The sequence below is a fragment of the Puma concolor genome, chromosome A1, assembly GCF_028749965.1.
Source record: "Puma concolor isolate L17-30 chromosome A1, mPumCon1.1.hap2, whole genome shotgun sequence".
Lineage (NCBI taxonomy): Eukaryota > Metazoa > Chordata > Mammalia > Carnivora > Felidae > Puma > Puma concolor.
The window spans coordinates 42,532,006-42,559,075 of NC_141667.1; the positions used below are offsets into that span (position 1 = coordinate 42,532,006).

At 47.9% G+C, this 27,070-nt stretch overlaps 1 protein-coding gene across 3 annotated transcripts in view; it reads left to right on the forward strand.

The window, feature by feature from the left end:
- The first annotated feature begins 1,031 nt into the window (after nt 1–1,031).
- ABLIM3 (actin binding LIM protein family member 3) overlaps nt 1,032–27,070 on the forward strand; it is a 109,379-nt gene continuing 83,340 nt past the window's right edge. The window contains exons 1-2 of one of the 3 annotated variants that reach the window (XM_086679038.1): nt 1,032–1,202; nt 1,559–1,658. In XM_086679038.1, coding sequence (XP_086535164.1) covers nt 1,646–1,658 — 13 coding nt within the window. In that variant the 5' untranslated portion in view covers nt 1,032–1,202; nt 1,559–1,645. The remainder of the gene's footprint in view (nt 1,203–1,558; nt 1,659–27,070) is intronic. The other 2 variants (XR_015241327.1, XR_015241328.1) reach the window with 2 other exon arrangements.

A 27,070-nucleotide genomic window follows, 5' to 3' on the forward strand; every position in this document is an offset into this window, starting at 1 on the left:
GGTTTCTGTAATCCACACCCGCAAGAACTAATTACAAAGGTAATAATAATAATACTTTGGGCAAGAGTCAGTTGGCCATACAAAAACTGGGGGAACCAGTGAGGTTGAGCCGGGAGGCCACATACCTGCCTTTGCCACAGATGGGGAACGACCTCAGGGTGGCGATTCCCAGACCTTCTGCTCTGAGGGCTGTACAATAGTAGATCCAGAAAAGACCTGGGGCATTCTGTCAACAAATGTTTACTGAGACCTCCTATGTGCCAGGCAATATTCTGGGGATGGGGGGCCCTATGGTGAACCCACCTGACGAGGGCCATACTCTCAACGAGTTAAGATTCTAGTGGGGAAGGGAGATGATAAACAATTGTCCCAAATGAATCTCATAAAGGGGGAGGGAGGAACACATGTGAGGAGGCTGGTGGAACCCATCATGTCCACCCACTCGGTCCAACCGCCACCTTACACACGTGAGGAAAATGAGGCAGAAACAGCAGTGACCTGCTCAAGACCAGAGTCCACGGAGCAGGTTAGGAGTGGAGTTAGGAGACGCCTGGGTGGTTCAGTCGGTTAAGCGACCCACTTCAGCTCAGGTCATGATGAGCTCACCGTTCGTGGGTTCGAGCCCCACGGCTGGCTCTGTGCTGACCAGCTCAGAGGCTGGAGCCTGCTTCGGATTCTATGTCTCCCTCTCTCTCTGCCCCTCCCCTGATCGCGCTCTGTGTCTTAAAACTAAATAGACATTTTTGAAAAATTTAAGAAGCAGAGTTGGAAGTGAAAACTGTCTTCCTACAAAACCCATCCTTTCTTCACAGCCCCTCCCAGTGACTGCTTTATTTCCCTAACACTGTCTCCGCATAGACCCCGGCACTGAGGGAGGGGAAAGAAGCGTTCAAGCACCCCTCGGCTGGCCCCAGGGTACAAGGGTCCCCTGCATCCCCCCCCCCCCCCCCCATCACACCCCAAGACCCAGCGAGAAGCCCGGCGGGGCGGGGCCTGGCCACGCGCCGGCGCGTCCAGCAGGTGGCGGCAGCGAGCGGCCGCGCCCCCCGCGCTGCCACCCCGCGAGCCCGCATCATGGATGTCGAGCTCTCCTATTTCGCTTTGCTCGCCTTGGAATTCGAGACTCCAGACGAGGACCAGGATTCATGAGCCGGTCGCAGGGGCCCAGGCAGGGGCCTCTGGCTCCCGACGCTGGCCGAGAGGTGGGTCCCGGGGCGGTGGCTGCTCCCGAGGCCGGGCGGGGACGCGCTGCCCCCGCCCTGCCTCCCCGTGGTCCACACCCCCTTTGGGCTCCGGAGCCGCGGGGACGGAGTAGTCGGGGGTGCGCGCGGGCCGGCGCTGGCAGCCCCGCTCAGCCCGGCACTGGGGTCCGAGGGGCCGCAGGACGCGGCGCGCGTGCCCTCCCGCCGGCTCCTCCTCCCTGCTCTCACCTGCGCCCGTTAGCCCACTAGCCTTCAAGGCCAGTGGCTGCAGCCCAGTCCGCGAGGGTCGGACCGCAGAGGGAGAGAGAGCACCTGAGGATACAGAGCGGGCACTGGACTGCCTTTTCACCCCCCAGGTGATGAGTGAGGTCGGAAGATCGCAAGATTTAAAAAGCAACCGGGTCCTCCGTATTGAATGAAAGACCCAGTGCAAAGGCATCACCATGAACACGAGCAGTAAGTGGGTCCTCCTCTCCTTTGCCATGGGAACAGGGTGGGGGCGGGAGGTGCAGGAGCCTGCGCTGGGGCTGCCTGGAAGGAGGAAGGAAGCCTGCCATCGTGGTGGACACATGGCCCCCAGACTCCTTCGTGGTCCTTCCTGTGCTCCCCCCGGGAAGAGGGATCTGGATCTGGCTTTTCATGGTCATTTTGCTAATGTTTTACTGGCAGCAACACTTGCCTCTGCGGGGAAGGCTGCCTCTCTCCTTCTAGCAATGCCTGGGAAGGCCTAGGAAGCACTAACGAACGTGGCCATTGTCTGACTGTGGGGCTTCTGAGGAGACCTCCCTGCACACAGCTGGAAAGCCACGGAGGACCTGGCTTGTCCTGAAGCTGGGAGGAGCAGGGAGGCTGGCGCTGGGGCTGGTGCTGGGTGGATGTGGGCAGGCAGTGGGCTGGGAGCGAGCAGTTTGATAAACAAATCATCAGGAAGCCACCTCTGGGTCTAGAGATTGTGAAATATCCTGCTTCTGAGCCTGCAGCCCCACGGGCCGGGGGCTGATGGCTGCACACACCTACAAGCTGTGTGGCCATCCTGAGAAGAGAGGAAAGGGGCGAGCCCTTCGGCCGAGGTCTCTAACATGCTAGAGGCAAGGACTGCTTTGCAGAGACAGGACCAGACATTTTGCTGCTGGGCTGGGCCTCGGCTGCTGAGACACGCAGGCAGAAATGCAAGGAGGCCCAGTCGGTTTCTCTGAGTGTAGTCCCTTTGACCGTGGGCACCCAGATGACCACCACCCTGGAGAGGAGGTCGGGGTTCAAATCCTCTCCCTCCTGTCTCCTCATCAGCTTAGCTTGTCCTTCCAGTGGTAGGTGGGATTGTTGAATCAGAAGACCCCTAGCAGCCTTCAGTTCCCTGGTCTCTGACTTTCCCATCCGTCTCCTCTCTGGATCCCAGATTGCTCAGTAAAACGAGAAGGGTTGGATCCAAATCTGTAAGTTTCCTCTGAAGACGCTAGAGCTGAACAGCAAGGCTAGAAAACTCAGTACCTTCGGAGGCTGTGTCCAGACCAAACGCACGATTTCCCCACCCTCCCTCCATTTCAGGGCTGGTGGCGTGGAGGGGAGGAAAACAAAGCAACAGCCAGTGAGATGGAAATGAAATATATTTATTTACTATCTATTTGCATGACTCATCTCTCTGCTGTCTTTCTTTGTGTATTACATAGCTCTGCTAAGCAAGCGAGTGTGGCTGAACTCCCTCTGCCTCTTCCAGCCAAAGAATTTTGCCTCTTGATTTTCACAGTCTGGACTGGTGCTTTTTGGCTTTACCCCGGGCTCAGGAAAAGAGCAAAATTCTGTAGACCTGCTCACCTGAGTGGGCCACACGTTTGCATCTGCGTCCTTTCAGCCAAGATGTGAACGGCCCGTCACTTGTCACTATCTCTAGGGGGGGAAACGGATTTATGGGAGTCCTTTCTCACTAAATGATAGAAGAGAAAGATGGCTCATCTATTTTTCAAGAAACTGAGAAATAAGTTCACAAGCAGCTGGCCCTGCCCTTGTCTCTTGTCCCAGCAGCAACACCGAATATTCCTAAAAGAAGGAAACAGGTTTTACTTTAAAAAAAAAAAAAAAAAAAAAAAACAAAATAACAACCAATAGAGTTGAATACTGCAGAAGACGAAAACTAACAAAAATGCTATTCCAGCCTCTCTAAGTAGGGAGAGTGCGTTCATCTTCCAGGCGTAGTAGAAAATAAACAGAGTACAGTGACGTGGGGAGCCGTGGGGATCCCTAAGGTCCCTCCCCATAAGAAGAAGTGTTTCTCTAAGGGCTACCTGGGGGAACACTGTGGCCACTCATCTCAGGGCTCGGGGGCTGGGGTCCATCATCACCGAGGCTCCTTGCAAGGCTGAGAGGCCGCAAATGGAGAGAACAGAAGTCAAACCTCACGGAAGTGAAGGAGTGGACAGGGTCACCAGGTTATAGGGACGGGGCGTTGGCGGAAGGTCGTTGAGGTGGCCCGATCTAAGCAAAAATGCTCTCCCCTTTGGGATGTGAAATTCTTACGTAATCCTCGTGCCTGAAATTGAACCTAAGAGAAAGTCTTACTCAGTTTTTCTTTCACTTCCACGTACTGGGTCCTCACTCTCCACCAGTCGGTGTGCTAAGCCTCTCACCTGCATGGTCTCCCCAGCTCTCACCCCCAGCCCGTGAGATGGGTGTGTTTACTCCGGTTTTACCAGTGACGCCTCGTGGCTGATGTTCACTAACTCTTCAAGCCGTGCAGTTAGTTGTTGGATTATGAAAGGTATTTGGATGCATTGCGTTTTGACAGGGTGCATCATGCCTGCTCAGTGGTTCAGATGTCACGGTTGAAGTGGGGCAAAGCATGAGATTATTATGAAGTTGTTATCTGGGCAGGAGGAGTGTGGGGCGGAGGTCTTGGGAGAGCATGTAAGAGCTGACAGAGCTCGGGCTCTGGAATCTGCTGGTCCCGGGGTTCTGGTCCTCCTCTTCCACTCCTCAGCCGCGCGGTCTTCAGCATGGTTGTCGCCGCAAACTGGGGATGTTGGGACCCACCTTGCGTGGAATGGAGATAAATATTAACACGGCGTGTAAAATGCAGAGGGTGGTGCCGGGGCCGTAGCTGGCCTCATGTCGGTGACGGCGCTGTCCTTGTCACCACGGTGGTCATTGTGGCCGTTGTCGCTGTGGGCTCTGTGTCATTAGCAGGCGGGTCACTCAGCCTCTCAGATGTCACACCGTTGTCATAAATCGAGGATGCCAGAAGTGTGGTTTTGTGGATTGAGCGCGATCACGAGACAATGCTTTGTAAACACACATGCAATTTTTGTATTCGTGAGACCCCCGTGGCTCAGATGGCTACACCAGGGGAGCGCTCCATCAGCGACCTCTCAGGACGCTTCTAGTCTCATCACAACGCTTTCCTCCAAGAGCCAGCTGAGCGTTAGTACCCCACAGAGCAGGAATTTGAGACAAGGGGGTAATTTTGGAGGTGATGGAGTGAGGTGGTGGTACAGACGTGGGTGGAATGCCAACGGAACCTCCTGCTGATGCATGCTGTCCGTGCGCCTTCACTCTGTTCCGTCAGAGCCTTGTCCGTCATCCCACACTCGTCCACATGACCACTGGCCACTTTTCTGAACCCACAGAGCAAGGAAGGCGCTGACCCCAGCCCCATCACTTTCACACGGAGCCATGGAGGCACCCCCATCTAATCTGCATGTTGTTAGGCAACAGGAAATCTTTGGTTATTCCCTGTCAGTGTTGCCCATTCCCATGTCGGCCCCAGGAGCTCCCAAGCCCCTTGGTCCAAAGCCAGGGGAAACTGAGTTTACCGCAGGTGCCAGAGGCCCTGAGCTCCAGAGTCGATTCTGGGTGCCACAAAATGCCGTTCTCCTCACGTGGGTCAGAACCCCCACAGCTCCTGAAAACTATGGCTTGCCGTCGGCATAAAACTCAGCACCGGCCCATCCTCCAGGTTGGGGAGCGTCATGCACACCATGTACGGTCGGGCCGAGAACCACCCTCCTTCGCCTCATCGGCTTTTCCTGTCCTCTGACCCTTGCCTTGGTCTGCATCATGGATTGGAGTCGCTGTTTTGGAGTAGACTGTTTTGCTAAAGAGACCATTGAGGGGTTATATCACCCCCACAAACGTACCAGGAGGTAAGCAGACACCATCCTGGGGCTATAAGAACCTGAACTTTGGGGTATGGGTCCCTGAGTTCAGGTGCAAGATCTGTGGTGCACTGTGTCTGTGATCTTGAACTGGAGAGCTCACGTCTCTGAGCCTAAATTTTATCACGTATGGAACGTGAGCGATCACACCAAAGTGCAGGGTTGTGGTGAGGATTAAGTGAAATCACGTGAGAAACTCACTGGCATCGGGTCCCAGGGGATGGAGTTGAATCTGAAGTTGAATTGGCCATTGAGCAGAGCCAGGTTCTAAAATGACAGTATCATAAGAACCCAACCCTCTGGTTGGAAATGAGCATGCTGTGCCGCTGTTGTAGCTAGCATTAGGTTCTGTTCATAGGAAAGCCATAGCTTCCTGAAGGAAGGCTTCGGAAAGATTATTAACCCAGTGTTGTATATGGCATGGGTTGAAAATTCAAGACAGGAGGTTGGGATCCTAGCTGAGAGACAACTACCCTGGTTCAGAAAAGGTCTGAGGGCCAGGAGTTTGGGGGCTGCAAGGGAAAAGGTCTTTTAGAAAAGAAAATCTACATGGCCTAGCACCTGTTGGATTATAGGGTAAAAACGAAGGGGAGGAAACTATCAGTTAGGGTCCTGGCAGGGAACAGATGGGCAGGTTGAAGGGAGCGAAATAGAAGGAGCCTTTGCAAGTGTGTGAGAAGCATGCAGAGAAGCGAACAAGGAGCCAGGACGGCCAAGTTCTAGAAGGCTGGTAACTGCCTGACCTCTCTCTCCTCCCTGCCTCCATCTCCTACTACGCTCCCCATTGGCCCAATCCAACCAGGGGCCAGAGGGCAAGGAAGGCGGTTGACGGGCCCATAATATTCAGCCTCGCAGGGCGCAGTGCTGAGGAGAGAAGGCAGCAGAGTGGATGTGGAGAGGCCTGGGAGCTCAAAATTGAAGACATCCAGCGAAAGACGCAAGCTCTGCCAGGTCAAGAGCTCCAGGAATTCTTTAGGAACAGTCTCCATTACAAACGCAAACTTGGCGGGACACCCTCTAGAGAGATCTTAAATTCGCCAAATTTAGATAAAGTAGAAATGGCTCTATACTTCATAAAGGTGGAGATTTTTTTTTTTTTCTTTAAACCATGCCTCCCAAGTGAATGAAGCAGTTGTCAACAAATGATTACTTGAGGCTGGGCGGGGGCGCTGGGGGAATAACGTTTAAAAACCATCCGAAATGAGTATAACACACCTCTGTAAATCGCAATGTGATTTCAAGAGTATGTTGTGTTGCCTAAAGGAAGTGATATCAGTTCTGAGCTCCAGTTTTCCTATCTGGCAAAGGCTTTAACTTGCTGAGATATCATCTGCTGTGGTGAACGGTCCACAGCTGGCTGAGCTCCAACGGTAGCCAGATTCCATTGTAAGAGAACAGAAAACAACCGGAAGTGTGGGAGCACCTCTGACTTTTTGAATATTTCACCAGTTAAGTTGTTCCCCTTTAGTCCCTAAGGGCACAGACTGGAAATTGCCCCCTACTTGCTGTGTGTTCTTGAGCAAGTCGCTTACCTTCTCTGTACCTCACTCACTTCCTCATCTGACCACACGAGACCTAAAAATCGTGCCTCTCTCATAGCGTTATTGTAAAGAACATGTAAGTTAATCGTTGTGAATTGCTTGAAACACTGCAAGTGTTTATAAAATGAATAAAACCAGTGGATATTCGTTTGCTAGACTTGCCACAACAAAGCACCACAGACCGGGTGGCTTAAACAACAGGAGTTTATTGTCTGACAGTTCTAGAGGCTAGAAATCCAAAATCAGGGCGTCGGCAAGATTGAGTCCCTCTGAGGGCCGTGGAAACAATCTGTTCCAGCCTCTGTCCTTGGTGGTGAATGGCCGTCTTCTACCTGTGTCCCTTGACATCATCTTTCCTCTGTGTGTCTCCAGATTTCCCCTTTTGATAAGGACACAAGTCATATTGGACGGGGGCCCATTCTAATGACCTCATTTTAACCTGGGTCCCTTTGTAAAGATCATATCTCCAGATAAGGTCACATTCTGGGAAGAGAGGGTTAGGACTCTACAACATAGGAATTCAATCGGTAACACAGTATTTGTTACAAAAATGACCCCCTCCAGGAGAAGGCTTTTCTGTGGGTTGGTTTCCCCTGAATATCAGCTACCCCCTACCCCCCCCACCCCCGCGCTAGTGGAAGATGCTGACCTCTGACCAGCAGGGATAGAGCCTCTCCCTGAGCACTTGAAGGGTAGGAGGTCCCCAGAAGAGAGGACTGTGGAGGCCTAGTATTCCACACTCAGTCTGTCTGAAGAAAACACACTCCCCACTCCATCCTCTCTTTGGGTCGTTATGCAAAAGTGTAGCATCTCAGTGGTGTAACAGAATTTATAGTCACGATATTGGTTTTCAATCTGCCTAGTTCCTGGGAATGTCCAACATGGGGAATAAGAATTGGATTGCTCGTTTGTTCACTCAACAGATATTTACTGACCACCAACCCTGCACCAGGCATGATGCAGGGGGACACAGTAGTAAATATAACAGCCATGGCTCCTGCCTTCGTGGGTCATGCAGGCCATCTGAAAAATGGGCCATCTGGTGGCCAGCGTGATGGGACATGTTTTATTTGCCCTTCCTCAGGTTTTCAATGAACTTGAATTCTTTGCCAACGTTGGGAAACTGGGAAATCGAGATATCAAATCTGGGATTCCTAGCTCCTCTTGAAAAAAGCCAGAGGGGGGAAGGTCTCCATCCCTGCCCCTATTTTCCTACATGACACTAGTCAGTAGGATCGCCTGCTTTTAGTGGGGCAGGTACGGGTCTCTAGGGCAGAGCCCAGTTGCCACTGCTTCGTCTCAAACTGCACAAGGACAGCCTTGTACTTTTATGCTCCCTTGCCCCTGTGCACATTTTAATTTTTAAACCCCAGTCTAGTAGATGATCAATACAACATTAAACACAGAGAAGTGTCTCTTCACACAGAGATGCCAAGACGGCAACATATCCACTAATTTTTCCCGGAGAAAGCTTGATCTAGAGTTAGCAACTGATTAACACCGCCATGCTGTTAAAGTCCCCTTGGAATGAGCAAACTCCTGTCGCACAAATAAGGATTTCCTCAGCTGACCCATTCCCAGAAGGGTGATATCATATCCTGTCCGATACAGTTGGGCAAACATGTCCTGCCCCCATCTCCTAGAGGTCACTTTTGTTTCCAGGGGAACCTAATAGTAGGGGGTAGGGCACAGACCGAAGGAAGGCAATTCTGGATAACCCATCCCAGCTCTGGATCCTTTTTCCAAACCAAAGGAAGGTACCGTGAAAGGCTGAACTATTCCAGAGATTCTTCTGACATATGGGACCAGCCTGATCCTTTTGAGGAGATCTGGTCAACAGCATGAGTTCTGTGTCAGTAAGGTCAGTTTATATACCCACCCAGCTAAGGAGTGATTGCCAGAAGGTGATCGCTGAACTTGACCTCATGTAGCATTCATCCCATATGGCTACTCAAGACTTCTCCTCTGTCATTACAAGGTTCTCCTGCTTGAGAAACAAAGGTGAGTAAGTGGATAATGCCAACATAATTTCTTCAGTGGAGAGCAAATTTTTCTTCATTCTTCTAGAAGGAATAAGGTAGCAAATAATTCATAGAAAGCAAAGCACAATGTCTAACACATTGTAGGTGCTCCAAAGATATTTGATGAATTCATTTATTAATGAAAAGCCTGCTCTTTTTTCTTGATGATAAAGAGCTCTCTACTAAGTTCTGGGTTCATCTTTTGGACCGTCTGCTAAGTTGCCCACTTGGACGTTCCCAGGCACTTCAAACTCAGCCTAAAATTTAATAAATTTATTCTCTTTAAAAGAAAAAGTAGAGAAAAACTACTTCAACTCTAGAAAATAGTTGATCGCTAGAAGAGTCACCTAAGTGAGTCATTAAAAAGTAGTCCTCGTTGGGGCACCTGGGTGACTCAGTTGAATGTCCTACTTTGGCTCAAATGATGATCCCACAGCACACAAGTTCGAGCCCTGCATCCGTCTCTGCTCTGACAGCCCGGAGCCTCCTTCGGGTTCCGCATTTCCCTCTCCTCACACTCCCGTGTTCAGTCTGTGTCCACGTCTGGTCACTCCTACCTCCCAAGCCTGGCTGGACCTCTTCCATTCCTCAGCCACCATCACTTCCCTCTGTTTACGACACGAAGTATGGCAGCCACTGGAGTAAAAGGTTGGAGGAGGGGAGGAGGGGATCTCAAGTTCAGTAGGAGGCAGTGGGGCAATGTGGGCTGCCGGATGACACGATTCCAGGCTGCATGGACAGGAGGAGATCGTAGCATCGCTCTGCAGAACCCCGATGAGGCTGTGTCTGGCATGGCATTCAGGCAGACAGTGATCAACCAGAGCGTGCCCAGGAAAGGGTGGCCGGAAGGGTAGAGAGAGAGCATTGAAGGGGCAGTGGGGAGGTGTCAGAGTCAGCCCCACACATCTGCTTTGTGTCCCTTGGAGAGGATGAATGACTCCTTGATGATTTCACACAGTGCTACGGGGATGTGCCCTGCAACCCAGAAGTCCCTAGCCTCTTTACTAAGTTTATCACCAGCCAGACGAGGGGTCCAGACAGGCTATGCTTTGCTGTCCCATCGCTCCCAGTGCCGTGGTTACGGCCGTGTGCTCCTGCAACAGCCCCCACACCCTCTCTTGGCAGAATTCCACTCTCTGCTGCCTGTATCCTTTCCAAACCTTCTTCCTCGCATCTGCTTAATTTTGTGCAGAGCGCAGGTCTTTCTCCATGAGCTGTTATCTCTTGCCCTCACCAGCACCAGCAGGGGCAATGGAGCGACTGCTTTGCAATAGTCTGTCTAATGACACAGTTGATCTATTTTAAGCACCTGAAGCACACCCCACTGCTGCCAATCTTCTCTCAGCAAGCTGCTCTCAGCATGCTGGAGCAGAGGCAGCCTGAGGTCTGTTCCTGCTTTTTGAGATCTGGGGAAACAGCCCAGGGATCCGGACCCTGCCCGTCCAAAGACGATCTAAGGCAACCGTAAAATTAGATATTTTTACGGTCAGCATGAGTTATTCTGGAAGCAGAAATGCCTGTGATGCTAGGATTATATGGGGCAGGAATCTCAAGTGAACAAAAATCCATCTTTCGAGGGACAGACACAGAGCCTGTGCCCTTCGCATGTAGAGAGGAGAGACCTGGGAGGCAGCATTTCAGGAACAAAGAGAAGCCCAACCCCCATCAGAGATCTCTTAGGCCCCCACCACGTTTTTCTCCTCCTCCTAATCAAGAGACATTCTTTTCCAACTAGAGACTGAGTGCAAATGTTTTACGTATACGAGTTATTTAATCCTTGCAGCAATCCTACGTGGGTCTTCTCTGTATCGTAAACCTAAAACACTCCCTGTGTTATGTTGGCTCTCCCCATCCTTCACAGAACTCACCGCAGTCGGTAACAGTTTCATCCATTCGCATGTGTACTTTGTTTCTGTCTCTTACTGTCTTTGGACTGTAAACCACATGATGACAGGCCTGTCTGTTTTGTTCACTTGCCGGGTGCTCCAGACTCATCACAGTGCTTGACCCAGAGTGACGATAGCTAACGTGAGCATTTACTGTGGACCAGGCACTGTGCTAACTAAACTCTTCACAGACAGAAACTCACTTTACAACTTGATTGAAAGTTGTAGGAAATAGGTAGTAATAGTGCCCTCATTTTCCAGAGGAGGGAATTAGAGCCCAAGGACCGAGTCATTGGCCCCAAATCTCACATTTAATAAGCAATGATGAAAAAATGCTCAACATCACTAATCATTAGGGAAATGCAAACCAAAACCACAATGAGAGGACGCCTGGGTGGCTCAGTCGGTTAGGCATCCGACTTCAGCTCAGGTCATGATCTCAGGGTCTGTGGGTTCGAGCCCCGCATCGGGTTCTGTGCTGACAGCTCAGAGCCTGGAGCCTACTTCGGGTTCTGTGTCTCCCTCTCTCTCTGCCCCTCCCCAATGCGCACGCACGCTCTCTCTCTCAAAAATAAACATTTAAAAAAATTTTTTAAAACACACAATGAGAGAACACCTCACACCTGTCAGAATGGCTTGTATCAAAAAGACAAGGAATAACAAGTGTTGGTGAGGATGTGGAGGAACAAGAACCCTTGCGCACCAGTGGTGGGAAAGTGGATTGGTGCAGCCACTATGGAAAACAGGGTGGAGGTTTCTCAGAAATTAAAAATAGAACTACCATTTGATCCAGCAATTCCACTTCTGGGTATTTACCCAACGAAAATGAAAACACTAATTTGAAAAGATACATGCACCCCTGTGTTTATGGCAGCGTTATTTACAATGGCCAAGATATGGAAGCAGCCTAAGTGTCCCCTGTTAGATGAGTGGATAAAAAAGGTATGAGATATATATATGCACAATGGACTATTACTCAACCTCAAAAAAGAATGTGATCTTGTCATTTGCAACAGCAGAGATGGACCTAGAAGGTATCATGCTAAGTGAAATAAGTAAGACAGAGAAAGACAAATACTATATGATTTCACTCATAGGGTGGAAGCTAAAAAAAACCAAAACAAGCATTAAAAAAGCAGAAACAGTCCCATAAATACAAAGAATATACAGGTGGTTGACAGAGGGAACAGGAAGCGGGTAGGGGCAAAATGAGTGAAGGGGAGTGGGAGACACAGGCTTCCAGTTACGGAATGAGTAAGTCACAGGAATGAAAGGCACAGCAGGGGGAATATAGTCAGTGATATTGTGATAGCATTAGCTACACTTGGGGTGAGCACAGCATAATCTATAGAGAAGTTGAATCACTATGTTGTACACCTGAAACCGATACGACATTGTGTGTCGACTCTAATAAGAAAATAATCATAAGTAATGAAACCTTGAGCGAATATGCAAATGGATGAATTGAACAAGGAATATTTAATTCTCCCCTTTTTCATGAAAGGGAAATGAGGTTCAACGTGAAGACACCTGGCCACCCTCACGTGAGCTAGGAGCTATAGGGCAGGTGCCTAGAACCATGTCCATCTGACCCTGATCTCCTTTCCCTCCTTCCTGCTTCCTCCTTTTCACCATCTTTCCCCATTTTACACTAACGAGCATCACAGGGGGAAGGTGTGGGTTGGGGTCGCTGATCCTACAGTCAGTCTCCTGTTGGATGCCCAGCCCTGCTGTCCCATTCACTGGGGCAATGACACAAATCCCTGCTCTGGGTAGAGCAGCATGCCAGGCCTTGTGGTGTGGGAGATGCACAGGACAGAGAGCATGACCTCGGATCGCCTCCTTCCAGTGTCACCGTAGGGTGGACACAAGTATGTGACTGAAATACTAGAGAAGCCATCATGGGTGTTGAGAGAGAAGGAAAGAGTGAAGGAGAAGACAGGCCAGATTCCTTTGGAAGACTTGGGACATCCTTTGTCGAGAAGACCTTGGAAAGTTAATACACTTTTGTTGGGTAGAGTATAAGGGAAAGTTGGGGCATTCCAGATGGGCTTCCGCAATCCTTCTCCAGTATGAATTCCACAGTCCGTGTTGCACAATGTCTGTGTCCTGGGCCCTTGGCTGGGGTGGGGACGAAATAAATAGATGCAGAGTGTTCCAGGAAATGTCAGGAAAGTCCAGTTGGTCTGTACTCTGTAGAGTATGACTAGGTGGCCAGAGAGGGAATAAGCCTGGGCAGTTGGTGAGGATCAGATTTTTGCGAGTTTTAAATGCCAGTCTAGAGGGTGTTTGTTACAGTCTATGGCCAATGAGGAGCTGTGGGAGGTTCTGAGCCAAGCAGTGACCTGACCAGAGCTGTGCATTATTTAGAACTATCCCCTCGGCAACACATACCTGATGGACGGGAGAGCCTACGGGCAGTGAGAGGCAGGCTAAGCTCAGTGGTGCCGGGTGAGTGGATGGCAGGGGAGGTGCGAGGTACAGAGAGCCCGCTGTGCATTACTGCTCTGACGCCCACAGGTAGACCTGTTATCTGATTCTGATTTCTGGGACTGGGAACTGATACTTTGAAAACTAGGTTACTAACCAAATCCAGCCACCTAGATAGTGTATTTGATAAACACCTGAGCTGCGGAGTCAGACTACCTGGGTTCACATTCCAGCTCAGCCACTCGCTAGCCATGCAGGCTTCGGTGCCTTGCTTTGTCCCCAAAGTTGCAGTTTTGTCTCAAGATGGGAATTTTGGGGTAATGCTTAGCGAGGGAATGGAGGTGTGATGCTTAACACAGTGCCCGGCACACGAAAACGCCCGGTAATGATTAATAGTGGTAAAGGGATGAAATCCATTTGAATGTGTGGGGGAAACCTCTTTTAAATACACAAAGTAATTGGGGCGCCTGGGTGGCTCAGTTGGCCAAGCGTCTGACTTTGGCTCAGGTCATGATCTCATGGTTCATGGGTTCGAGACCCCCATCGGGCTCTCTACTGTCAGTATAGAGCCTTGTTCAGATCCTCTGCCCCCCCCTTCTGCCCCTCCCACTCATTCTCTCTCATAAATAAACAAACAAATCAATAAACACACAAATTAATCGACACATAGTGTCGTTACGATGCAGTTCGCCTCTTCGTCATCCCATCGCTAAAGGGGAGCAAAGGTATGGATTGATAACCCAGGGCTCTGTTTGGCTGACATTTAAGGAATGCTTTATTATACGTCCGACTACATTCTAAACTTTCCTCAAATGGTCTCTTTTGATCCTAGGCTTGAGTCAGAAATAAAATTAGTGCTGTAGAGGATAATACTAATTGAGTAGGGAGCATGTCGTACTAGACCAGGGGTTGACGCCTTTTTCTGTAATGGGCTGGGTAGTAAATATTTTGGATTCTGTAGGCCATACAGTCTCCGTGGCACGAAGCAGCCCCCAGACAATGCGTAATCAAATGGGTGAGGCTTCCGTCCAATCAGAATTTATTTACAAAACTAGAGGCGCCCGGGTGGCTCAGTCGGTTAAGCAGCCGACTTCGGCTCAGGTCAAGATCTCACGGTCCATGAGTTCAAGCCCCGCGTCGCGCTCTGTGCTGACAGCTCAGAGCCCGGAGCCTCCTCCAGATTCTGTGTCTCCCTCTCTCTCTGCCCCTCCCCTGCTCGCACTCTGCGTCTCTCTCTCTCTCTCAAAAATAAATAAACATTAAAAAAAAATTTTTTAAGTATTTACCAGAATGAAAGTGGAGAGCGACTTAACCCCCGAGCCAGAGTTGGCTGACCCTGATGCTACATAATCTCCACCATCTCTTCCAGCGTTGACATTACACTGCAACAGTGACACCGAAATGCCTAGTCCTTAGCTCGTCATTGTAACTACAAGGGGAATTTACTTCGAATATGATACACAAGACGCACTGGAAAGATTGACACAGAAAGGCCTATACAAAGTTGTCTCCAGTCTTTGTGCCATCGTCATCTTCAGCACACCCCATAATTCACACTCTCCCCAAGGGACCGCTTAATGCCAGGCTGCCCAGGCTTCCCTGGGATCTGTTCAGTAGCCGGCTCTTGGGCTATAGAGAACGATACTGGGAAAAGACACGCAGGGTGGTACTCCACACCCCTGCTTCCTGTCCAGAACGGAGTCTCCTCCCGCTTTGCTCCCCGTTCACACTTCCTACTCAAAGCCCCCATTCCCTTGTAAGGAAATACCGTAGCCAGGTGTCTGTTCAGTTACCATCCCTCCCTCTGATTCTTTCCCACCAATTCCATGCTGGGGCATGTAATGGCTGTCAGCTGTAGTGTTCTGCGGCTCCCCCAGGTGACGACATGTGACCTAGACTGGCCAATCAGAGTTTCCCATCTACCTTGGCCGCAAAGATTGCTCATCAGTGGACATGAGACCCAAGAAAAGCCAACCAGAGTATTCCTGGAAGTTGAGCAGGGAGCCATTGGGAAGGAGAAATATTCATTTCGTTGAGGTTGCTGAGCTGAGGAGATTCTGGGAGGGCCCAGGGATTCCAGTGGCCATTCTTATCCAGTATGTGGGAGGAAGAAGCTGTCTGAAAAATAAAGTAAGTCATAGCTCTGACCATACAGTAAGGCCCCCGAATCTAGCCAGACCTGAAGTCAGAGGCTACCTACCACTCCCCAGCCCCCAGACCTCCCAGTTGGAAGGACCAACAAATTCACTTTTTGCTTAAACTACACTTCAGAGGGGTTTCTGTAAATTACAACAGAAAGGATCCTAACTAGGGCACTTCTTTTTTAACCATTCTTCCCTTTGGCAACTATCTCCTATAATTATTCCCATTTATCAAAATCCTAGTCATCTGTAAGCTAAAAGACTCTTCCAGTCCAGCCTCCTCTCATCCACCCCTGAAGTGATTTCATTCCTTCTTCTCAAGTCCCTGGCCCTTGATTTAAAACATTCTTATGGTCACAGGTCATTTGCTGGAGATCAACGTGGTTTCTTCATGCGCATTTCCTAGCACTCTTCTTAGCGTATAAGCTCCTTGAGGAGAGGAGCCATAAGTCAGATGTCCATAGGGTAGAGTTCCTCCCCAACTTCATGCTACAGACCAGGAGGGAGCCGGAGAGTTACTGCTGGAGCTTATAAATCCATGCGTGCACTAAGCCTCAAATGCATAATATTCTGTCAAATCCACGTGCTGGAGAAAATTCAGTATGGCCAAAAGCTACCATAACTATTACTTAAACGTAATACTAATATAGAGAGGCTAGCAAATACTTGGGGCATTCAAAACAAGTCCTCAAGTGATCTGAGTGTTATTACATGGATGTACACATATGTGGAAACCTTTTGAGTTTTACACTTAAGATGTGTGCACTTTAGGCAAGTTATGCCGCCATTCAAAGTCAAAACTGAAATAAAAATACAGGAGTCCTCATAGTTGACAAATCTGTCCATCACTAGTCAATACACAAAAAATTAATTTGAAATGCATCAGAGACCTAAATAAACTGAAAGCTAAAACTATACAGATACTAGAAGAAAATATAAGAGAATAGTTTATGCCCCTGAGGTAGGCAATGACTCCTTAGAACCCTAAAAGCAGCAAAAAAAAAAAAAAAAAAAAAAAAAAAAAAAAAAAAATAGGCAAGAAATTCTAACAGACACTTCACAAAGTAACATATACGAATGGTCAATCAGCACACAAAACATGTACAACATCATTACTCATCAGGGAGATGCAACTTAAAACGACCAATTTAAACCCACCAAAATGGCTAAAATTCCTCACACATTGTTGGTGGGAATGTAAAATGGTACAACTTTGGGAGCCCGTGAGTTTCCTAAAAACTGAACGCACGCCTACCTATGATCCAGCACCCCCACCCCTAGGTATTTACCCATGAGAGATGAAAACATGTATCTGCAAAAAAAGATTTGTGCAGGAATGTTCCTGGCAGCTTGACTCATAACATCCCAAAGCTGAAAACAACCCAAATGTTCATCTACAGACAAAAAAATAAACAAATTGTGTTACATTTTGCACAGTGGATTGCTACTCACCAGAATGAATAAATAAATAAATAAATAGCCAACTATTGATACATGCCATAGCATAAATGAAATCTCACAAGCATGCCAAGTAAAGGGAACCAGATGTAAAAGATCACATACTGTATGATTCCATTATACGAAGTTCGAGAACAGGCAAAACTAATCTATGGGGGTGGAAATTATAATAGTTTGCCTCCGGTTGGGGAAGGAGTGATTGATTGCAACAGCTTGCAGCAAGTTATCTGGAGTGGTGGAAACTACCCAATCTTGACTGTAGATGTTGTTTACATGGGTTTATGCATTTGTCAAAGCATTGTTTTTAAGATCTACGTATTTCATGATTTTTTAAAACCTTTTCAGTGCTTATTTATTTTTGAGAAGGAGAGAGAGCGCAAGCAGGGGAGGGGCAGAGAGAGAGGGAGACACAGCATCTGAAGCAGGCTCCAGGCTCCAAGCTGTCAGCAGGGAGCCCAACACGGGGCTCAAAATCACGAACTGTGAGATCATGACCTGAGCCAAAGTCAGATGCTGAACCAACTGGGCCACCCAGGTGCCCCTACATATTTCATTTATAATTTATACCCAACTTATGTGTGTGTGTGTGTGTGTATATATATATATTATAAGTATTATGTATATATATAATATGTATATAAACATACGTACACACATTTACATATATATGTGTATATATGTGTATATATACATATACATATGTGTATATATAAATATATATGTATATATAGTTATGTATAAACTTTTATACTCTAAATTTTACATATAAATAATATATAGGTATGTAAATATATACTAGGTATAGATATATAAATATATAGGTACATAAATATATATCATATATAAATATATAACAATTATATAAATATACATTATATGTATAAAAATATATATATAAAGAGAGAGAGAGACCTTTTAAAACATTCCTAAGCTTAGAAACAGAAGAACTGACTCCAAATCTCAACTCTCCTATGAACTCTGTGATATCTGCTAGGATCCTCGTCAACCTAATAGATCTCTCAGCCTCGCTTACCTCAAAGGTCTGTTTCCACTGTAATAACACCTGGAAAAGTGCTTGGGAAACTTTCAACTGTATATTTTAAGTGTCTCTTCTGCAAGTTACTTTGTGTAGCTCTCTCCCTGACCCAGATGTTCTAGCTATACTGGCCCCCTTGAACTCGCCATGTGCTTCCCAGCCTCAGGGCCCTTGCTCATGCTGTTCCTCCACCCACATTCTTCTTCTCCCTGGTCTGCCATGGCTGGCTTCAAATTCTTGCAGTGTCAGCCGACATGCTTTATCTTCAGATTACCTGTCCCCACCCCTTACTCATTTCCTTCTTTCGACTAGTCCTACTTTGTAGTTATTTATTTGTTTATTGACTTACTGTGTATCTTCCCCCATGGAATTGTGAACGCCCAAAGAATAGGAAGCATGCTGGTTTTATTCACCAGTGTATCCCTAGTCCTTAACACATAGCAGTTACCCAGTCTGCAAGAAATTACCCAAGTTTATTGCCAAATAAATGACTACACCAACACGCATGAGCTTCAGGGCATGGTCTTTAAAATCTGCTTGTGCTGACTGGTCTTCCCTGGACTTGGTGGGTACCAGAAAAGGGACACCAGGGTAATGCTAGTGTCATTGTAGCGTGCTCACTTGGGAAAAGCTTTGGGGGTCAAAGGACTCAAGAAGACCTTAGGACACCTTGTCCTTAGGAAGTCTGAGACACTCTGTATTCATAGCTATTCTTTATGGTCCCTCTGTTGGCTCACCACCTGGCGTTCTGACTGTACCTCCAGGTTGAGAAGAATCTGAAGCACAAATAGGCTAACTATCTAACAGGCAAGAATTGTCCTCCAGCTCCAGAGCCCTCTGCGTCCCGTACCCGGCACAGAGACCGGAAGCAAATGGTATGAATGCCTGTGTCCGTCCTCTTGCTTGGCACTTTTCAGACTTCTGGCTTCTCATGGAGACTTTTAGCCCTAATCTCCTCTGTCCCCCTCCCTCTAATAATCGAACCACTGTCTTCTCTTGGGTTTTCTGGATCTGAATGCCATTGCCCTTACTGAGGTCATTTCTCTTTTTGGTATTAGCCCCAGGTTGAGTGGCTGCCCCCACGTCCAGGACACCTGAGCGTCACACATAGCTAATCTGCCTGTGGGAGCTCTCTGAAACCTTCTGTTTTATAACTGGAATGTGTTTGCTGGCCTGGATTATTTTGGCTTCTGTGACATCAGTGCTATGGGGAAATGCTCCTTAGCCAGTGGCAAAGTCCATTTGACTGTATGAACTTAGAGAATGCTCTGGTGAAAATGTAGGGGCTTTGAACTAGGGGAGAAGTTTCCCCCTGCCCCCCACCTACTTCCTCTGTAGCCAAAATTCTGTTTCTCTCTGCCTGTATCCCTTGAAATCTGTATTCTTTTCAATAGATAATGTCAATAAGCCCTTTATGTGAGTGGGATTTGGGGCTTCTCTGTTTCTCATCTGAGAATCTGTCCTATGCCAATGAGTTTGGGCCTGTGGCCCACATGTTAATTATTGTACCGGGTTTCTGGAGTCGACTGGGGACAGAATGCCTTTTTGGCTAGAAAAGAGGTATTCTGGTAGGATTTTTTTTTTTTCTTGAAGCATTAATCTAGCTTAGAGAGGCTGAGAGAGCAAAAATGCTTGTATGTTTCATTGACATTTGCTCCTTCTTTTCTGAGCAACACGTTTAACTGGGGTTTGGGAATCAAATGTTGATGAATCTCTTGGGATTTCTTGAACCTATATTGGCAATAATCATTTTTTCTGACATCAGTGCCAGGAAATAAAAAACAAAAAACAATATTTTAGGATGCAGAATAGTGGAAAGGGAGCCTAGTGGTCTCTGTGAGTGTGTGAGTGTGTGTGTGTGTGTGTGTGTGTGTGTGTGTGTGTGTGTGCGCAAAAGTGTAGAAAAGAAAGTTCACTGAACTAGGGTCAGAAGGCATATGTAGGAGTCTGGCCACAGCTCTCCAGCTCCCTGAGCCTCAGTTTTTTCATCCATAAAACGGGCAACATGACCGTCACCTCTCCTGACTCCCATGTCTGGTGAAAGTCAAATGAGGCAGTGAATGAGAAAGCCTTTGGGGTAGCCTCTGTTTTGCTAGTTATTAAGTAGATGCCTTTTTCCCTTGGCTATTCTTTGAAAGAGAAGCCAGCATATATTTGGCTTTTTTTTTTATTACTTTTGGTTGCTGGCTATGTGTCTTTTAATCATTAAAATTTAATACAATTCTGCACAGCAGTTGAGCAAAGGCAACTCCAGCTTTATTTGGGTTATAGGTAAATAGGGCAAGGTAAAAAGAGTCAGTTCATTGCGGGTTTAGTGTCCTTATGTTCAGTTGTCCTCATTTTAAATATTTCATCCCATTGTTAGGCCATGCGTCCAACCATGCATTTCAGTCTCTCATTCAGAAAGCGTGGTCTCTACAATTAAGTGATAATAAAAAGAGACACAGGACAGCAAGCGCAGGATAGAGGCTTTGCGCTTCTCTTTGTGTCTGGAAGGGCAGTGGACAAGCCAGACCATAAAGAAAGAACCCTTTCATCACTCTCGTCAGAGCAGGTGATTTGTTTTGGCCAACAGGCCCAGAATTTCACCCCTCAGCTCCTTTTACAATTCCCAGGTGAGTGGTACCTGGTGACACCTGTGTCCAGCTCGGGAAGGACATCCTGCGTCCATCTCAGTAGGCCTCACCTTTTACTGTGCCCCTTCCTCAAAGCTCTGACACTTGTCAGCTGCTCTTTGGATGACTTCTGCTGGTGACTAGCCTGACAAAGGCAGTGGGGCAAGAGCAGTCAGGACTTCTTCCTGCTGGAAGCCATCTGCCTCAAGATGCGTTTTCCAGGAAATGTCACCCGTCCGAATGCAGAAGCCCCTCTGGCGTGTCTGTTTCAGACTGGGAGTCTCTGGTGTTGAGAAAGATCAGGATGCATTTGAGGAAAAAGGAAGAAAGCCAGTGTGGCTATCATGCACTGCCAGAGGGGAAAAGGGTCTGGGAAGAGATGGGGGAAGCTGGCAGGGACCTGGCCACGCAGGGCCTTGCAGACCATGGCAGGCAGTCTGGCTCTATGCCAAAGGTCAAGTGAAGCCACTGAATGGTGTTAAATGCCATTGGCGGTGGTGGGAGTCAAGGTGAAGCGTCATCAGATTTGCATTTTGAAAGCATCTCTGTGGCTACTGTGTGGAGAGTGGGTGAGGAGAAGGTCCGGTGTGGACCTGCTGGGATCCTCCAGGCAAGAGATGTTAGGGCTGAGGTGGTGCAGGGCATATTGTACTCTAGGGGCATTGCATAATCTTGATTCCCTGGCAGCTTTTATACCCTTTGTATTATTTAAAATACTGCTGTGGAGCCTATATAAGTTTGCTTGGGCTACCCTAACAAAATACCCCACGTGGGTGGCTTAAACAACAGAAATCTATCTTACGATAGCTCTGGAGGCTCAAAGTCTGAGATCGAGGGGTCATCAGGGTTGGTTTCTCCCGAGGCCTCTCTCCTTGGCTTGTGGACGGCTGTCTTCTTCCTGTGCCTTCACATCGCCGCGTGCATGCTTCTGCCCTGATCTCCTCTTCTTATAAGGACATCAGTCTATTAGGTTAGAGCCTACCCTAATGGCTTCATTTTAACCTAATCACCTCCTTAAAGACCCTGACTCCAAATAAAGCCACATTTTGATCCCCAACGTGCTTTTATTTTTTGATTCCTTACAAAGGGTATTGAGCTGAGCTTTAGTGTTTCTGGTATTTGTCATTGTGCGTCCCCCCCCTCCACACACACACCCACCCCTACCCAGTAACCACATTGTGTATAGGAAAAGTTACATAACCATTTGATGGATTTCATTTGGGTTTTGGTCTTCCACCAGAATGTTGAACTTGACCATGTTGTGATTTCTATTACAGCGTGGTTTAGCCACAGAAATTTCCTGTACTGGCTCCTAGTTACTTCTTGGGAACATGTCTGTTGCATTTGCCTTCTTTGTGGGCTCAAGAAATACCTGTTGTAGGAAACAGCTGTCAAGTTCATCCTGACCAGAAACTTAACTCCTCACCTCATCCCACGGGCGTGTCTAAATGTTTGGCGAGGACCCGCAAGAATCCTCTAGGCTGTAGCATTTCTCCTCAAGCAATTTAAAATCTGCTAAGGGAAATAAAGCAAGCACAAGTAACGCCATTATAGGCTAGAAAATGTTCTAGGTCAGTGGTGGTCCCCTGACCAGCAGCAGGAGCATCACCAGGGAACTCATTAGAAATGCAAATTCTCAGCCTCACGCCAGACCTATTCAATGGAAAACCGGGGCATTGGGGCCCAGCAATCTGTCTTTTCACAAGACATTTAGGGATTGTGATGCCTGCTCAAGTTTGAGAACCACTGCTTAGTCATAAGGAGTATATGCCATGAGTTTTTAAAGAAGAGAGCTCATATTTAGAGGAAAGTGAGGGGAGAATCTGGAAGAATTTCTAGAAGTATGTTGCATATGAGATAGGCCTTGAGGAGTGGGTTGGATTTTGATATTTATATGTAGATGATCATATTTACTACAGTTGCCATCTGCATGTTTATGTATTTCTTTTACAGAAGTAATTAACAGCCTGGACTCCTAACTCGAAAGATCTGCTAGCTGTCCCTTCCTTGCATTTTAACTGGCTCACTATGAATTGAAGCTTCCACCAACATATGCTCAGTTATAGAACTGGCAATTACAATTGGAGGCATTTTGTTGGCGGATAGTTTCCATTCCAAACATAGCTTGAATTGGAGGTGGAGATTCTACCTCTCTATCCTTGAGGTAAAATCAGGCCAAAGCATCCTTGAATCTCATAGCGGCTAGGGAGCTTTAAAATCATCTAGTCTAATACCCAGCCAGACAACCTCTGAGCTGGCTTTGAAACATGGGTGGCATCAGGATGCTGAGCATAGACACACACACTTCTGCTAGCCCACTGAATGAATCTGTAGCAGGGGTGGGCAAGCTGTGGCTCAAAGGTTAATTCCGGCCCACTGCCTATCTTCGTAAATAAAGTTTTATTGGAATGCAGCCATGCTCATTCATTTTCTTGTTGTCTATGGCTGCTTTTGAGCTACAATGGTACAGAATTTTAACCCCCTCCTTAAGACTGTATTTGCAGGAGCTCTTAGTTCAAATTAACTCACGTTAAACCGGATTCTGTGGGCTCCTGGACTTTTGAGCAGCTGCTCTTGAGATCTAAACGCACTGTGCTCTCTGTGTATGCTATTCTAGCCAAGTGTATTGTACCTCCAGCTACCAAGCCCCCTCCCTGCTCGTGCCGTCTGCTTGACTCTTCTGCCTGCACCGCCCATTTCCATTTCATCCCATCCCATCCACTCTCCTAAGTTCAGGTCTTTTTTCTGGTACCGTGGATCCTGCGGCCATGGCATGAACATTAGACTTGGCATCAGAAGTCCTGGATTCTAGTCCTGACTCTGCTGTTGAATCCAAAAACACGAGCTAAAATTCAGTCAAGACACTGAAATGACCCCCCCCCCCGCCAGTGTGTAGGGTCAGGGGGATCAGGGAATTACCCCTTGTTGAGAGCCACTGATCTAGGAAAGATGTGTGGTAGGAAAGCGATGGAAGCCAGGGGAGAGATGCTTGTGGCTGGGACAGGACTGGTAGAGATGGAGGGAAAAGGCTGAACTGGGAAGCTCGGTAAAGGATCCATCTATATGTCTTGGTAATGGGTAGACTGTAAGAGTTTCCATGAACCCACGAGTTTCAGGGTTCATCGTGTCCCAAGAACTGACTCTGGTTTGGACAAGTGACCACGTGACAAGCTGGTTCTGAGACCTCAAAGCGCATTCCTCAGAATACACTAGAGAGAGAGGAAACACCTTTGCTCATCTCTCTGCCCACGCAGCCACCACTGTTCATCTCTGCCTGATGGGGGGGGGGGGGGGCGGGGGGGTGATAGCTCTAATAACAGACCAGAAACAGCTCTTCCTAAGAGAAATGACAACTTTAGAAAAGAAAAGGGTTTAATGAATTAAGAGGAGGCTAATCTATTTGTATTAGGACATCATTTCATTGCCAGCTGACTTTTAAACATCTGTGAAGATTGGCAAACACATCAGAGAAAATACACTTTGTAATACTCAGAAGGATATTGGCATAAATCTATCTGTGACAACACTTTTGATGTGCACTAGTATCAGATATCAAGATTTCTAACATTCTCATCGCGGTGCCAAAGAGTGGGTGAGTCTTCTAGTCACTAACCCAAGGGCTCTCGGTCTTTTAAGAAAAGACTCTCCAGAGGAGCTTGTTTAAAACTTAAAGTCTGATTCAGTAGGTATGGGGTAAAGCCCAGGAATCTGTATTTTGATAATCCATACCCCCTCCCCAGGTGATTCTGAAGCAGGCGGTTGGCTGATCACTTTGAGAAACATCCAGCAAAAAGCACCGCCATGAAGACATCGTTCCAGTTTCACTTCCACCACTGACTTCCACACCCACCTTGTCTCACCTCACCTCTGCTTGGCTAACTTTTTCATCCCCAGAGTGCCTCCAGAAACCTTCCTCAACTTCTCAGAGGCTCCTTAGCATAGCACCCTTGGTTCCGTAGAGTGCCTGCAGCCATAAGGGACAGCCCCCAACTAAAAGTAGCTTCAAGAATCTAGCCATGTCTGTTTCATAGAAGAGAAAGGCCAGAGGAGGGGAGGGGTGATCGCAGATCCACGCAGGTCGATTTAAAGGCTCAGCAGCCTCCTCAAGCACCCAGATTCTTTACAATGTAGGTGGCTCCCCTCAGGATCCGTTGCGGGAGGCAGGGCTGCAGTTCCAGCGTCCAAGGCAGACAAAAATGTCCAGAGGCTGAGAAGGGCAAGGAAAACCTTGGGCTTCCACCCAACCTCCCCTCCTGTCTCTTCGGCCAGGAGTCCGTCACATGCCTCTGCCTGGGTCAATCAGCTGGCAAAGGAATGAGGTTATGAGAGCCAGTTTCACCAATAAGGACTCCCTCCCCAGGTCTAGGAAAGACAGAAAGACATGGCTGCTCAGGGAAGGATAAACAAAAACGGGTTTCTTGCAGGAGAGGGAGGTTCTGTTAGCAGATGAAGAGACGAATGGCTGTTGAGACCACAACAGCGGTGCCTGCTACGGACTCCTCTTCCTCTCTTGGAGCACTTTGCCCACTATTTTCCCTGCTGGAGTGTGAGTCACACGAGGACAGGGGACCGTGTCCACCTCATCCGTCCTTGTGCCCTCAGCGAGATGCCGGGATCACGTCACATACATGAGGTCTGGCATGAAATGGTCCTGGAATGTGTTTAACTTAAATCGATGGCAGATTATGATTTAGAGGGAAAACTGTGATTAATTAAGACATAAAGTAGTCGGCTGCATGTGACGAAACCACAACTCAAGCTCACTCATAATTATTTTAGAAAAAGACTGTGCTATATTGGTGCGTATGATCGGGAAGCTCAGATGTGCCGCTGGCTTCGGGCCCATCTGGATCCACAGACTCAGGTGACAGATTCAGGGATCTGTTCATCCTCTCCTTCCATCCCTATCCACTAGGCTGTCCCAACGTGGGGGGCGAGATGGCATCGGGAGCCCCGGACCGCCTTCCCCCAGCTTAGCAACCCAGATGGCTTCTGGGAGAGCTCCTGTAGAATTCCCCGGAGATGACGTGGTCACGTGCCTGCCAGTCACGTGGGAGAGAATTGGGGTTCTCTGGACTGGCCGGCCCGGGCTCCTTCCCGACCCTGCGTTGGAAGAGGGTCAGCCCACCCAAACCCCACGGAGCGGGTTCCCCACGGGAAAACGAGGTTGTGTTGCCAGAAGAAGCCGAGCAGATGCTGAGCGAGCAAAACAACAGATGTCCGCTACATTTGCGGCCGGGAAAAGCTGTTTGCAGGGCACTCTGCACGGGCCAAACCGTAATTGAGAACTACTTGCTGATACGCACAGAAAGTAAACATTGCCCCCGCATCCCCCTGGATAAACAGATTCAACTTTAAACTCTGAACAATGCTTTGTTTCCTGAAGATAAAAAAAGCAACTTTTGCCCATTGATTTGGGGAAGGGGGGGGGGGGCAGGGAGAGGATCTTTGTTTTTATAAAACCTTTTCTCTCGGAAGGAAATGTATTCATCTTTCCCCCTAATTATCTTTTAGTCGTTTTATTCTCTTTCTTGGTTACTTCCCTTGTCTTGACTTCTTCATCCCAGATGACCATGTGGCAACAACCTACTTTAAAGTACAAAATGCCCCGTCCTCCGTTGTTGTCTTTCTTTCCCCTCCCCTTTTCAATCAGAAATAATTGGTAAGATTGTCAGCACCCCATTTTTAGACCTCTCTGATTCTTTTAAGAAATTCTAGGCTGTAGCATTTAGGGACATATTTTCATTATTTGTTATTTGGCAAGTATGAATTGAGTGCCTACTAGTCCCCAGGGACTGGGTTTGGCATTAAAGACGCAGTAATAAAAGGGGTGCCTGGGTGGCTCAGTCAGTTAAGCCACCCACTCTTGGTTTCAGCTGGCTCATGATCTCATGAGTTCAAGCCTGGCGTCAGGCTCCATGCTGCCACTCAGAGTCTGCTTAGGATTCCCTCTCTCTCTGTCTCTCTCTCTCTCTCTCTCTCTGCCTCTCCCCCACTCACTCTCTCAAAATAAATAAACTTAATTTTAATAAATTTAGGGGCATCTGGGTGGCTCAGATGGTTGAGCCTCAGACTTCAGCTCAGGTCATGATCTCGCAGTTTATGAGTTCCAGCCCCATACCGGGTTTGCTGCTGTCAGCACAGAGTCCGCTTCGGATCTTCTGTTCCCCTCTCTCTCTCTCTGTCCCTCGCCTGCTCCTGCTTGTGCTCTCTCTCTCTCTCTTAAAAATAAATAAAACGTTAAAAACATATCTTTAAAAAGATGCAATAAAAAAAAACTTCCCTACTCCATCGTGGAATTTCCTATAGAGTAGGAGATGTATTTACTTTATCTTTACATCTCCACAATATTTAGCTTTGCTATGATTATTGCTGTTATCGTTATCATTACAGCAAGCTTTGGCTTAGCACTTGCAATATACCAGATGATATGGCACAAAGCACTTCCAGGAAGAAAGGAGCCATTTACGCCACCTCTGCTCCATTCAAAAATTCTGAAAGGCAAATATACCATTCCCAGTTTACAGATCAGGAAACTGAGGCTCAGTGGCATAGCACTTTGCTCGATCTCATACAGCTTGCGGGAGGAAAAGGC